Here is a 15818-nt window from a genome sequence, read left to right on the forward strand (position 1 = left end):
CTGATGACGTTTCACAAGTCCAGAGGAAAAAAAGTCCAGACAAGAGTGCAGATTAAGAATCGGCCCATGTGATGGGTGCCTATAAATCCTGTTAATAGGCTTCCATCCCATCGCCACCCTTCTTCTCCAAGTTCACCTCAACTACAGTGGGGCTCAGTTTTCCACCTCAAACGTCCTGCTCCATACAGTACACACTGGCCAGCCTGCTGGTTATCTCTTGACCAGTATTTTTTGAGTTGGTAGATTTAGTTTGGTCTGCCAGCATGACCATCCTGACTATGCTGATTGACCAGCACAAAAATGCTGCTACTGGGCCACCAGTATGACCAGCTTGGCAACCGGTATGATCTAGTTGGTTATGCTGATAGACCAAATGCTGTGTTGGTCAAGAGACAAGTTGGTTAACCAGCTGATTTACCAACACAGGGTATGTTTTGACCTGGATGATCAGCCATTCAACCACCTTGACCATCAAAAAGCAGCTTAGACCATCTGACATCTGAAACCAGCTACCAGCCGTAGGGTAGTAGGGTATTTGCTACAGCCATTATCAGGCCAATCGCCCTGAAAAAGTGAAAGTCTTTCATCAGATCTAACGACGCAGCCTTTTTAAGGAAAACGTAAAAGTAAAGAACACGCAGAAGACGCCAAGACATCAAACAGCGTCAAAGAGAAGACTAGCAAAAGACACGAGCACCTGCCATGCTGGAGTCCAGCAGAAACCAGAGCACAGGAAGATCTAGGGGTGTGGGGGGAGTGTTAGTATGGCTTTAGGGGAGGGGGAGCAGCGGCAGGAGCAGCAGCAGCAGCGCTCGCGCACCGGGTCCCACCAGCCACACACAGCTGCTGCTGCTGCTCCACCGCACACACTTCCTTGGGAACACACACACTGCGCTTTTACGCGCGGCTCGCCACGGCACTGCGCTCAGCGTGATGGGAGGGACAGCGCGAGCATGAGACGGACTCTGGCCACCCTCGTTTACGCCTTCAGCCTCATTCAGAGTGAGTAAAGTCAGCGTGGTGCTCGTCTTCACTCTCGAGCTGAAGTTCATGGCTAGCTTGACTGAATGTAACTGTGGGTTTCTGGTGTTATTTATACGATTGATCATAACTGGATGAGGGATGTACTGATGTACTGTATTGTGATGTGGAGTTCGGAGAGACATTTTGGCAGGTTGGCAAGCCATGGCACGTATTTCCAGAGAAGATCTAGGATGGACTTGAATTAAGACTCAAACACATGTCCATGTGGATGTTTGGTGCATGTCATGTGGATGATGTTGATGTAACATGATATAGATGTTGGTGTCAGTCCTCTGTAATCAGTAATTGCCCACTATAAAATATCTGTGCTGAATAACCCACTGTCTGTGGCCTAGTATGAAATAAGAAAGAGCAGCTGACCCTCGCTGGATGACCAGTTTGCTTGCGACATCACATGCCTTGCCTGTTCTCTTTACACCAGACTGATAAGGCCAAGCCTTTTAAAGTGCTAGACAGCCCAATACCTTTTTAATGGGCCTCCAACACTGAGCACACTGAACGTCATGGTAAAATTTTGGTGTGTTTAAAAAGATCCACAAAGACACAAAGTTTTTGACAGAAGTGACATGGATGGAGTTGGTTGGTTTCAAATGATCAGACTATGTAAATTGGGATATTCTTGTTTTTAGGTGTGTTTAGGAGACTATGTGAAATTATCAGGCACTGAAAGTTTGAACGCTAGAACAATGTGTGGAAGCTTGATCTTGGGCCTTGCTAAGAGGTTTAGGCACATAAGTTTGTTTACTGCTTGGTTCTGCCTAAGGAAGTCAGGAAAGTATATTATCTCAAGATTACATCTGGTTTCTCTTAGAAATAATAAATAAATCAGGTGTAATCTTAAAATAAAAACAATTATTTTAATGACTTATTTTAAGATCACAAGATGAAGAAATTGTGATCTGGTGCAAACATTTGTTATTCTATATATTATGCCATATACGTTTCTTGTGAAATGTTTTCTCTTGATCACAAATGATTCTGCTCATGATCCCAAGATAAACTTTGTTTCCTTGTGATCACAATTTCTCTTTTGATCTCAAGATAACAAATATTTTCTCACAATCACAAATTATTTTTCTCATGATCTCAAGATAACAAAGATTGTTTTCTTGTGATCACAAATGATTTTTCTTATGATGTCAAGATAAATATTGTAGCACACACTTTTATCTTGTGATAACTTATTATAAAATAAAAAGATAAAAAATGTTTTCTTATGATCACAACTTACTTTATTTGAGAAAACAAATATAAGTTGTGATCTAAAAAAAGTTATTTTAAGAGTATATCTCAAGATAAACAAGTTGTGAACAACCAAAACAACATCTGTTATCCAGCCAAATTAACTTATAAATTAACTTGTTCTAATGAGATCACATGAAAGATAAGTTGTGATCACAAGAAAATAAATATTAAATTAAATGACTAAAATAATTAACTCATGGCTTTTCTGGACTTCTGTAAAATCAAGCCATGCTCTGCACCTGGCAGTTTTTAGGTACTTGTACAATCACTGATCATTTTATTTTAAATCTGAAATGTATTATATAGGTCAAAAGTTACTGTCTGAAGTCCATCTGTTATGGTACAATTTACCAAACCCTTTTCACCATACAATCAATTGAAAAAGCCCACTACAGGACCACCAGTCCACATAATATGTGGATGGTGGACCACTCTCATGAGAAACACCTAAAGGTTATAAATCATCTTTATGCAGTTTGTGGTACACCCTACAGAATACTAGGCTAATTTTAAGGCAGATTCCTCCTGATAGCTACCTAAATAAAGAATATGTTTAATATGTTTAAATTTAGTATGGCTCAACATCCTGTAGTGTGTGCATTGGGGGAGGAGCCAATTTATGACATCATCCATGAAATTTCATTAATAGAGAGCCAAGCTGAATGGAAAACTGAGTTTAATTCACTCACATGAATGGGGATTGGGTAATTAGCCTCCCAAATTGGTTAGAAAATGGGTTAAATTAGAAATTAATTATTTAAATTGGTAAAGAACCTTTGCAATTGAAGGTTCTTTAAACCTTTAAATGGTTCTTTACACTAACACACATGGTTCTATCTTCAACCAGATTGTTCTTTCTATTGCTCGTAGAACCATTTGTACCAGTGCAAAGCTGGTGTCGCTACTGTGTAGAGACGATCAACACCATGACCTCTTACCTATTGATTACTTTCACAATCATTACACCTTGAGCCAAGTACACATGAAGTACAGCACTAAAAGCTGATAGCTAGTCCCACTTGTCCCATTTGCTTTGTCCACCTCTGGACAAGAGAAGTGCTTTTTGACATGCATATCTTTGCTCATTGACGACTGGCCATCTGCTGAAGTGAACCATTCAAAGCTCACTGCATTATGAGGGACAACAGCTAAGTTACTGACAAAAGGAATTCTGCTTAGTCTTGGGCCATGCTTTAAAGTTATATTGGCTAATGCAACTCTACAGATACGCTGGCAAGATATGTAACCGTTTAGTGTTAAAACAAATAATAATGGCACAAGAATAAAATGAATTATTTTAGGTCCATTTAAGTCCACAGTGATGTGAAATCTGCTCTGAATGAGCTCATAGTACATCCAACAATAAAGTTAGCATGGCGCTTCTCTTAGCGTAGCACCTAAAGAGGTCTGTTTCACATGTTGATCCAGTTTACTATGGTCAGTGCGTGCACTCTTCTCAGCTACTCTAGCGACAAATTTAAAGTTAGAGTTAAAGTGGACAAAAGCTACATTTCTGAATGTATTTGAGATTTGCTATTTAGTCACAATATGTTGTCTGGCTTAAGGTATAAGCAGAAAAAAATAGTAACAAAAAATCTAAATTAGCTTGCATGTTAGTCCAAAACCTTCCAGACTTCCAATGGAGAAGAAGTTTTACTTCCAGTAATCTAAGCTACTGCATGGTTATCAAGTGTTTACTACAGGCTTTCTTCTAGTTTCTTCAGAGTTGTGCACCATCTGTTTGAGTCAAGGCCTTGCCACCATCATCTTGTTTATTAGTGTAGGCTTGCAGTTCATTTGTCTGTGTTCTGCATTTCTTCCACTTACCATCGCAAAGGGGCAGCTTACAGCTCAGCCAGGGGAGTGTCTAATTAATGTGATGTTAAACAGCGACACTGCATATTTGTATCAATTATTCACAATTAGATACCCAAGGCCCAAACGATACATCCGCATGTTGGGTGTCCATGCAGAACCTTAGCAATCGATTTTCTGAGAGAAGTGCTGCGTAGGCCCAAACTCTAGCATGTTTGTACTGTGCTCTTAAGAGTAAAGGCGCCATAGAAGAACTACTTTTGGCTCTCTGAAGAGCCTTTCAAAGGAAGGTTTAAGGTAAATCATTGTCGCAGTCAAATTGCTATAATAATAATAATTTTGTTTATTAAAGTTCTTGCTTTGCATCGTCCCTGTGAGTGTTCACCAGTCATTGTCAGACCTAGCCAGTCATGACAATGCCTAGAATTACCTTAACTGGTCGAGTTAACCGGCTGGTTGACTTGTGTATCTGCTTTCAGAATGGGTCACCAAAAAAAATGAATCCATAATGAGATAGCACGGGTGGTATTCAAAGTTCAGCCTCTGCTGGGTTCTATTTACTGGCTTCCTGTAGCTGCTGCCCACATCAGATTCTAAATCCTGGCCTAAAAAAAAAACTGGCCTACAAAGCCAAGAATCGACTAGCCCCTCAATACTATCCTAGCCTATACAAACTGTACAAACTGAGGTATTTTCTGAGGAAACAGTAAAGCATTTTTTCAAAGTCGCTCTGGATAAGATTTAAATGCCTTAAATGTAAATGAGCATCCCAAACAGGATATTTCTTTGCAATAAAAATATTAAATATGCAAATGTAATTCTTAGTAATTCTTAGTGTGACTGTCTAAAAGGTTGATGGAAGCTGGGAACATGATGAAAAACTTGGTAGCTCTTCCAGCAAAGGTATACAGCCAAGAGCAGCTATGTGGTCAGAGAGGGAGCACTGATTAAAGACTCAAATTTGCATCAACAGAAAGTACAAAGCTGATGAGTTTTTGTTTGTTTGTTTTCTGTTGTTCTTTACCTTGTGTTAAGATGTCACAGTGAATGGACCAATAGAAACGCTCCAAAATGACTTATGACTTATGACTTATTTGACTTATGACAAATAAACTTGTTTAACACTGACTTCTATTGTAAAGTTACCATGTTGGAGACACAGCAACGGTATATAATTGGGTTTATTTGCACCAGTTGTGCAAATAAAGACAACGTTTCTTACACTCTAAAATTATACTCTCTGCAGTGCCACTAGCTCTTCCTCTTCCTCCTCTGCCATGCATTTTAAGATTGCTGGCTGATTGTGAATTCAGGAACCAATCCCGCTGTAAGGTAAAGAGGATGCAGAGTCAGCAACAAGTCTGCTAGCAGGGTAATAAAATATGCTCTGTGCTGCTGATATCTGGACTGGCAGAGGAAGCATGGATGAGATTCGACAAACTGGATGAAATGCAACTTGGACCTGCAGAGATCTGTTCTGGAGAAAACAACAAATCAAATTATACAGCTATCAGCCATAACATCGAGACCACTGATGTAAAGTGAATAACATTGATTATCTTGTTACACTGGGACCTGGGCCCAGTTTCCTAAAAGCATCTTTGCACAAACATGATTCTTAAATGGCCGAGCAAGCATTACACTGAACACACTCTTTCTACCAGTGAAGACAATCTTACCACTAATATATTTGTGGGAATCTGGGCCTGTGTTGTTTGGAGGAATAAAGAGAGGTTGGAAAGTGGTTGTGTGAAAATGAATTATAACTGTTTTTTTTTTTGCACATCAAACCACAGAGTTCATGAGTCAAAAACAAAAATACAAGAAAACAAAATACAAAGAATGGGCTGTGTACCATGAGTACCTTAAAATACTAAAAGTTCCCTTTTTCCAGTATACCTGATTAAAAGTATACGAATTGAAAAGTACAAATCCCCCAGAATTTGATGTAAGTTCATGTAACTGAGTAACTTTCGCAGCCCAGCTTTGATAACAACAGTCTTAGACTTTTGGGTGTTTTCCGTGTGCAGGTGCCGTCTGTGCAGACTCTGAAGAACGGCTGATGAACTGGCTCCTGGGGAAGGAGCGTTACAATAAGCTGATCCGACCTGCTCTCAACAGGACCGAGAGAGTCACAGTGAAGCTACAGGTCTCTCTGGCCCAGCTTATCAGTGTGGTAAGGAGGAACTCTGCTCATGAAGACATGAACGCAGTACAGAACCTGAAACTCAATTAACTGAAACACATCCACTCAGTTCAGTGCTAGTCTTAAAGCCAGACCAAGACTGTTAGTAGAAAACTTATAAGAACTCATGGTTTTGTGATCAGACGGCAGTCCTCATACTGATTCCTGGAAAGCTGCTTTGTGTCAACAGCAGTTATAAATAGTGCTATACACATTTGATTTTAAAAGCAGAGCTTTTCCATAATTTGTCCATAGACAGTTTAACCAGGTGAAGAATTTAAGTAGTGGTGTGAGAATTTAAGTAGTGGTGTGAGATGTCAGCTCAGTTCTTACAATACTCTCATAATAAGTTACATTTTATATATTGTCCAGATTTAAGATAATTGCACTTGGTAATATACCCAATATTTCAGTTACCTGCTACTATTTGATTTAAATTATGTCAGTGTAACATTTGCCCGTACTTTTTTGTGTTTGTCCAATCTCCAACTCCAACACAGAATGAGAGAGAGCAAATCATGACGACCAACGTGTGGCTCACACAGGTAGGTCTATCACACTCCAATGAATAAGTAGTTATTACCAATGCAGCTCCAGTGTCCTTGTCCTTGAACTTGAATTTACCCATAGAAATGCCTCTCCAATAGCAGAGCAGCAATCAGTCCCACTCACTACCACTCATTAAAATGATAATGAAGTGTGTAATTGAGTATCATCTGGCTGCTGAAACACTATTATTTCAACATGACCTGGACCCTGACGACAATTGCAATTTTTCTTTTATCAGAACTGGAATGACTACAGACTGTCGTGGGACCCGTCGGAGTACGAGGGCATTGACAAGCTCAGAATTCCCTCCAGGCACATCTGGCTACCTGACATTGTGTTATACAATAAGTGAGTTAAGTTTAACACTTAGCATTCAGAACATAGTTTTGTTAAGTTTGCTGAGAATCTCATATTTTCTCTTTGATTACTGTTCCATCATTTAAAACAATAAGATAAAATAATTAAAGATAGAGTGTGTAAAATCAAAGATCAAAGAAAAAAAGGAAAAAAAATAATGCAATAGAGATAAAAATAGAATAAGAGATAATAATATTGCTAAAAATGTACATAGAGAAATGAATAGCAGTGTATATACACTAAATATACATAATATAGAGATATGACCGAACTAAACCGCTGATGTGCAATTTTTTATAAATATCTTTCATAGCACCTTAGTACACTGGTCCACTCAGGGCCCTATAATTATTATTAATAAAGTGCAAAACTGCAAACTTTGCAAAGGTGATTATGCAGCATATTGCTGTACTGAAGCTAATGGAGCTAATATAAGAACTGTAAGTAAACTAATTTGCTGACAAGTAAATTTCATTGCTGATAAATGGTTTGTTGCAATGTTTTTGTAGTTGTCATACATTTACTGATTACTGTTCAATTGACATGTATAGTTGTTAGTTTTCTGTACTATTACACAGTACATTACATACTAAATTACATATTCTACTAGATTACTATTAGATTTACTTTCTTATTTGACAGATTTCTTGTTCTAAAGTGAGAAAATAACAAAAACCTAGCAAAATCTAAGCAAATATCTCATCTTCTACTTATGAGCACCAGTTAAAAGTTCTGGCCTCATACTTTTGACAGAAAAGTGCTTTTAAGAAACAATAAATAACACTGCTTTTATTATTGTCAGTGATAAGTGACTTTTGAGAGATACAGAAGTGGTTCGGCAAAAAAGTCAAATTTTCCACATACTCACTTAATTAATAAGCCTAGAAAAGAATTTTTGGTTGTTTGAATGTTTGCTGTTTTAGTTTTAAACCGGAGCTAAAATATCAATGTTACTTACTAGTCAATAGTCACCCAAATTATTTTCATAAATATATGGTCTTACATTTCTCTCAACCTGCTCAAACTACATTCAAGTTTTCATTAAAGTCATTAAGACTTGTGCATTGTGCCTCACTGTGAATGATAAAAAAGAAACAGAACCTCACTGTATACCAACCATATCACCCATCTTCTTTTTCATATGCTCATAGTAGTGTCATTATATCTCTCAAATGTACCTCTCTTTCAGTGCTGATGGTACCTATGAGGTGACAGTCTTCACCAACGCTATTGTCCTGTTTAATGGTAGCATTGCCTGGCTCCCTCCTGCCATCTACAAGAGTGCCTGCAAGATCGAAGTCAAGCACTTCCCCTTCGACCAGCAGAACTGCACGCTAAAGTTCCGCTCTTGGACCTATGACCACACGGAGATCGACCTGGTCTTAAAGTCTGAGGTGGCCAGCATGGACGACTTCACTCCCAGTGGAGAGTGGGACATCCTGGCTCTTCCAGGGAGAAGGACAGTCAACCCTCAGGATCCAACTTACGTGGATCTGACATACGACTTCATCATCAAGCGAAAGCCACTCTTCTACACCATCAATCTCATCATTCCCTGCGTCCTTATCACCTCTCTGGCCATCTTGGTATTTTACCTACCATCGGACTGTGGGGAGAAGATGACCTTGTGCATCTCGGTTCTCCTGGCCCTTACTGTGTTCCTCTTACTAATCTCCAAAATTGTCCCTCCCACCTCCTTGGATGTCCCGTTAATTGGGAAGTATCTGATGTTTACCATGGTGTTAGTGACGTTCTCCATCATCACAAGTGTGTGTGTACTCAATGTCCATCACCGCTCCCCGAGCACGCATACCATGCCCACCTGGGTGAAGCTGGTCTTCCTGGAAAAACTCCCTATGCTGCTATTCATGCGAAGGCCCCGCAGGAATTCCGCTCGGCAGCGGCTGCGGCAGCAGAGGCGCCTCCAGGATCGCAGGGCACTGCTTGGCCTGGGTTACGGAGCTCCACGCAAGTCCGCCATGTCCTCCTCTGCCTCGGTCTTGCTCGCTGCATCATCAGCGTCTGCTCTCTCCTCACCAGGACACTTTTACAACAAAGGGGCAGCTTTCAGCTTCAGTCGGGGCTCCAGGAAAGGGGACTTGCGGCCCACTGAGTTTCTGCCCAACGGTCACGCTTCCACTCAGGACCTGAGGGGGGCACGGGCAGGTTTGGACTGGGGGACTGACGTTCAAGAGGCAGTGGATGGGGTTCGCTATGTGGCTGACCACATGATGGGAAATGATGATGATCAGAGTGTAAGTAATGCCATGTTATTGAGTATTTAACCATTTGATTTTGGGAATGTATTGGAGACAGTTTCTATGCAGCCTTAAAGTGTTTAGCCAAAGAATTCTCCTTACCCCAAATGTAGTTAATCAGCCAAAAGATTGGTGTTTGCTTTGGAAGTTTGCTTTTTTTTAGCTTTCATTGAGTTTTTCATTTAATTCCAATTGCATGCTTAACTCATTAAACACTTACTCCAGGCTGTCAAATGTTTAAGAAGTATCAGGTCGGCGTATTTCTGTGGTTAGTGGCACTGTTTGACATGCTATTATTTTTATAATTAATATTAATGGACAAGGTATGTCACACTTTTTTCATAATGAATCTTAAAGATTAATATTTTGTTAACACATTTGTCAGTTTTTAAAGACAGTATATCATAAACAATAGTATGGCTAAAAAGTATGCTTCAGACACCAAATGTGTCTTTCCTGGTTGACCAGGATAAAATGATGGAAATCTGGCTTCAAACTTCAAAGTCAACCTGAAATCAACATCACTCTTTATTATTGTTTCATAATCTTCCATCAAAATATATAAAAAAAATATCAAAATATGTCACTGTGCTTCAGGGAATGGGGACAAATACTATTAGCCAATAATAATATGTGTCACCTCCCCCACCCATCACTTCCACCTGTCATCAAAAAAAATGCTCAGCTAGCTTATATGTCCTCCCTGATACTACGTTGCACTCTTTAGTACATCACAGTATGGAATAATGCTTTCCAGTTGACAGTGTCCACTTTAAGAGCATTACTAAATGTCAAACAAAAATATTGAAGGGAAATTCCATAGGTTTTTTCTCATTTTAGCAAAACTGACAAAATCATTAAGAGAAGTTTGGTGTGAGATGCATCGTACACTTCCTTATTTCTTGATTTCTGTATAGCAGTATTGATAGGAGGCAGGGGTTTCGATGTCTGTGACATGACCATAACCACTGTATTTACTATACAAATGGATCAGCAGGCAAGCAAGTGTCTTCTGAAATGTTATATATAGCAATCTATATAAGAAATCAAAGTATAATTATAATTATATGTAAAATGGATAATAAAAAATATGAAATATATATCATACATTTTAGACTCCTGTAGTAAATATCTCAGGCATCAGGCAACATATTTTATCATTTTTTGGTTTACTTGTTCCTTCATAGCCAATGCCATATCTCATATATCTCTCCCATGTGTTTCATCCACATCAAGTATAAGGTTTGGCTTAATCATCATTCCACAGTTTCACCAGGCCATTTGGACTCCAGGCATCCTCTTTTCCAAGACAGTGATATTCCACTTACTGATGAACATTATGCTTCCATTGAATACATAATATAGGGCCCACAAATCCATCTCATATTCTGAATTTAGGATATTAGCATGTTCCAGGTATTAAAACTGAAAGCTGTCTGTATAGGCCTGACACAACCCTGTTCGGATCTGCCTAAAATTGTTTAATTCGTTTGACATCATTTTCTGCCCCTTTCCCCTCAAACTCTTAGTGACAGAACAAATGCTGACACACCAAGCTAAAAAAGACAGAACTGTGTTAGCATGATTGTTTGAGGCCCATCAGGGAGATAACGTTCATTTTCTAGCATGCACTTGACCTCTCTCATGCAGTATTACTCGCTCTCACAAGAAACTTTCTATCACACAGTTATACTCGCTCTCATACGTGCACTCGACCTCTTTCTTGCAGTTTTACTGACTCGTGCATGGTTCCAGTCTCTCTCGTGGGGTACCTCAACCTACTAAAGGGTCATTTGCTCTTGTCTTTTCTTGTACATCTTTTGTCATTTTCATCGCCTCATACTTTTTGTGGTTTGGCTTTAACATAGTTCCTAGCACCTCTTGCTCTCACCTTTGCTCTCGTCCACTTGCCACTTTGCCTTACTTTATCCTATTCATTTCAGTGGAGAGACCTGCCACATGTGCACAGTGCGTGACTGTTTGGTCTCGAAGCATTGCAAACCGTCATACACTGTGCGCACGCAGCAACAATCTCCATTGAAATTAATAGGATGAAACAAGGCGAAGTGGCAAGTGGACAAGAGCAAAGGTGAGAGCAAGAGGTGCTAGGAACTACGTTAAAGCCAAACCACTGTGTCAGGGCCATTGATTGTTTTCTTAACTAAATCAATATAGGAGCAGGACATCCACAGTTGACTAATAATGGCCTTCAGAAAGTGCAAAGGACAGCAGTTAAGCAGAGGGGTTACAGTGTCAATAGCCTTCACTTTGCTCAGTCTCATTTCCACCCTGCTATTTTTCATCTTGTTCCATGCCTCATTTACTCGGCACCTGTTTGGTGTTCTTACAGGTTACAGTAATGTAATGTTCCTCCTGGTTCTTCCCTAGGTGATCGAGGACTGGAAGTACGTGGCCATGGTGGTAGATCGGCTGTTTCTGTGGATCTTTGTGATTGTGTGTGTGGTGGGCACACTGGGGCTCTTCCTCCAACCTCTCTTCCAGAGCCAGATCGTTCCTGTGCAGCAGTCAAGCGCTGAGTCCTCCAGGAGGGACGGGATGTAAAGAATGCAGGAGCGTCAGTTCTGAAAGAAAGCCAACAGGCTGTAGTGCAAAACCAGCTCTGGAAACCCAGTTTACTGCACTGTGATAAGGACTATCATATTACCCACACTCTTAGGAATAAAGGTTCTTGGCTGGGACAAAAACCCAACATTAATTGGCATAGAACCTTTATATTATATGTCTGTTCTTCAAAGGTTCTTTGCACTCATACATCTGACTTACTAAAAAGGCTTCTTTAAAGGAACATCCATTTAAGTTCTTTATGGAAAGAAAAGTGGTTCTTCTAAGGGTACTGGAGTTATGGGTTCTGGTATAGTTTTGTCCACCAAGATACAAACAATGTAGATATAGTGTATATATGCCTCAAAAGTTACAAAATTGTCCTTAAGGAGGAATTTCACCAAAGTCTTTTAGAGTAGTTGGACGTGAAATTCAAAAGTGGTGATAGGAACCCGGAGTCACAATGTCTACAACACATATATAGCCTTCTACAACTCTCCAAAGCCACCAGTGAACCTACACAGGTTTTCGGATGCAATGTTAGAAATGGTGAAATTGTAAATCTGAACAATGCCTGTACCTAAATAAATGTAAAAATGAAAAAGACATTAAAGCCCATGGGAGTTTTCTTTCTAAATAAATCTGGCTCCTCATGGTCCCCAGTGTAAATGTACAATGTATGTCTTATGAATATCTTCCATAATTCTAATACACATCTGCTGTATATAACCAGTACTGCTCTCCTCTCCATGTGGAATGGGTGGCCCTCAAAGTGGGTCAGAATAATGTCAGCATACCCCTGACCAATCCCAAGGATAACATGGCTCCACCGTCTCTTCAAGTCTGAGCAACCTGGAGAGCTAAAGCTTAAAGCTTAAGCTTTAATCAACTCAGATGTCTGGTTCCTATCATCACCACCACTGTGACCAAATTCTGAAGTTCCTCCAAAATGGAGCATTTCCCAACAAACCAGTCAGAGACACCGTGTTTATATATTCACCATTTAATTATGTCGATTTTTTGTTTTTTAATCAGTGAAATTCCCCAATTGTGTATCTTTCATGAGTTTCGAAGGTACCTTGTCTTTGCCAGGTAAAAGATTAAACGATCATGTGCCCTTTCCTAAACCTAGACTAATCTCAATATGATATATGGTTTAATATGGTACAGTTATATTGCCTGAGTAAAGATATTGTAGATGTTCTGACAGCATTTGCACCCACAAATACAGTTTATTACCATTTTATGAGAGTGTATAGTATTACTCATCAAAAAATCATTATTGGCACCTTTATTTTTCAAGCGTGCACCAAGAGTGTATGCAGCCTTGCCCATCCACATCACATTCATCTTTACCTGATATGGGAAGTCACTGGTGCTTCATCATTACAGTATTAAATCAGGAGAATCCATGCTGAAACAAGGCCACCGCTCATCTGCAAAAATTACTTCCGCCCTACAAACAGTGAATAATCTTATATGAATTACAGCCTTGGTCTTTAAACGTTGACGACCACTTTCTACACTGGTAAATAGATCTATTGGCTGTGTGGCGTCTGTACAGCATTTCACCCTGCAACTATTCCATGACCATGTGAATAACAGTGTAATTAAAGGAAAAATTGCCTTCACTTGCAGTGTTTACCTCTGATTAATTACATGCCCTTGGTTGTCGTGAATTTTATTTTGACATGTCATATTAATTTCACTTGCCAGGAAGGCATAGGTCACATCACTCTAGCCTCATAAATCTTACTGGTGTGTCGTTTAAAATGTCATGCAAGCTGCTTGCGTAATAAAAACATACGTCAGCTGGTTCAGTTGGTCTACTTAACTAATGAGTTTGCAACACTTACTGATGGAGGTTGAATCTACAGAACATTCTCTAGATCAGTACCAGATTTTTTAACTTGGACTAAACCATCATATTGTTTCTTCAATGGTGGATCCTAGAGATCCAATGCAACATATACAGATGTGCAGTGGGATGTCCTCATACAGCATGCCCCCTGCTGGACATTGTGCAAAGCCAGCAAAAGCTTGACACTACTTTGCTAACTACTTCTGGTCTGGAGTGCTGAGTGGACTCGTTAGATATTCTGCAGACTGCAACGCTCCTTTTGTGAGGACTCTGATTTAAACTGTGATATATCTTCCTGCTTTAAGCACTAAGGCCGGAGCTGTTCGTTTTAGTTATTCAATATACTTTCATTTACAGCATTACTGTAAAGCCGCTGCAGCTTCATCCTTCAATTGACTAACTGCCAGCGCTGTTGGTATTCATTCATATTTTGCAACTCATGCATGGAGACTTAGGCTCATTGAAAGCTTTCCACAGATCTTCACACTAACCCATTTATTAATAAGCAGGAAAAAAGACAGCAGGCTGGAACAGGATTATAATAAGTGGTGGCATCTTCCACACTGAATGCTGCCAATGATGCATTTAAATAATTTGGGGAGGTCAAGGCTTCTTCAGAGTGTTTTTATCTATACTTTAATTAATGGAGAATGGAGAATTAATGGAATGTAGGGCTTGCACAAGTTTTTTAGGGTTCGGTATAGTACTTTGTTTAATTACAACACTCTTTTTGACAATATAAAGGACCATATACAACACATTTTCCATTAATGAGAAGAACCCTTGAAACATGCTGAAAACCCCTTATGTATACGCTCACTGGGCATTACTAAGACAATACTAATACTAGTTAGGGCCTCCTGTTCTTTGAGTGGAATGGACTCCGCAGGATGGTGATTCTGGTCCATGTCTGCGTGATTGGATCACGCATTCCTGCAGATTTTTCAGTAACACCAGTAACATGCTTGAAATCTCCTGCTCTACCACATCCCGAGGTGTTCTACACTGGACTCAGATCTGTTTAGTGGGACGGTGCCTGAAATACACTGAACTCATTGCTCATGAAACCAGAAAAAGTAGTTTGCTTTGTGGCTCATTATTATTAGAAGATGGGCAAATTGTGGATATGAAGGCATGCACATGGTCAGCAAGCAAGGTTTTCAAACAATACATTCCCAGCACTAGAAGACCAGAGGTTGCTCCAATGTCCACCAGCCTGGACTGTTGATACAAGCCAGGTTGAGTTCATGCAGCAGGAAATTCAGCAGAAATCAAGATTAGTCAGACCAGGCTACATTTTTCAACTGTCCAGTTTTGGTGAGACTGTGCCCACTGCAGCCTCAACTGACAGAAGTGAAAACCTGACCCAACTGCCGTTCACTGGATGCTTTATCCCAAATTCTACCATATATGTACCAAATATATGTCTCAGTGTCTTCTTCATTTCCATATATTAATAAAGTATATTATATTAAATTGTGTTACTGTATATTATCTCTGTTCAATGAAAAACACGTATCTCCAAAATGGTGACTTTATCTTTACAGGAGAAGACAAAAATGTCCCTAACTCTGAATGGAAGTCAATGTAAAATAAGAGTTTAGTCCAAGTAGTTTACAGCATTTCTATTGGTCTATTCATCCATATTTACAGATTGTACAGAGCAGATACAGGATTCCAACCATGGAGAAAACTAAAAACAGACAAAAATGGAGACACACGTTTTTCCTTGGACAGCAGTGTTATGTTCTTCATGTGGAAATGAGGTACACATCTGAATCAAATAAATTCAGTACACTGAATAGTGGATTTTATCATCCACTTTTATACATCAAATATAAAATTACAGCATAGCAACCAGTGCATTTCCTAAAAGCCTGACCACCGATGCCAGTGTACATGGTTTTCTGGTTAAATGTTCATCAGCTAAACCTCCTAAACC

At 39.6% G+C, this 15818-nt stretch overlaps 1 protein-coding gene across 1 annotated transcript; it reads left to right on the plus strand.

Annotated features, from left to right (window-relative positions):
• Nucleotides 1-950: 950 nt before the first annotated feature.
• Nucleotides 951-12015, plus strand: chrnb4 (cholinergic receptor, nicotinic, beta 4 (neuronal)). The gene is made up of 6 exons (XM_072695891.1): nt 951-1002; nt 6135-6280; nt 6790-6834; nt 7077-7186; nt 8385-9450; nt 11842-12015. Exons 1-6 carry the CDS (start codon nt 954-956, stop codon nt 12013-12015), a joined length of 1590 nt encoding a protein of 529 aa, XP_072551992.1. The 5' UTR covers nt 951-953.
• Nucleotides 12016-15818: the final 3803 nt, after the last annotated feature.

The sequence above is a fragment of the Salminus brasiliensis genome, chromosome 13 (assembly GCF_030463535.1).
Source record: "Salminus brasiliensis chromosome 13, fSalBra1.hap2, whole genome shotgun sequence".
Lineage (NCBI taxonomy): Eukaryota > Metazoa > Chordata > Actinopteri > Characiformes > Bryconidae > Salminus > Salminus brasiliensis.

Bases quoted from the DNA above. Each gene is read 5' to 3' on its own strand.
- chrnb4 (XM_072695891.1), top strand. From the start codon at position 954: ATGAGACGGACTCTGGCCACCCTCGTTTACGCCTTCAGCCTCATTCAG. The intron at 6,835-7,076 runs GTAGGTCTATCA...TTCTTTTATCAG, and splicing joins CCAACGTGTGGCTCACACAG to AACTGGAATGACTACAGACT. The intron at 9,451-11,841 runs GTAAGTAATGCC...GTTCTTCCCTAG, and splicing joins GAAATGATGATGATCAGAGT to GTGATCGAGGACTGGAAGTA.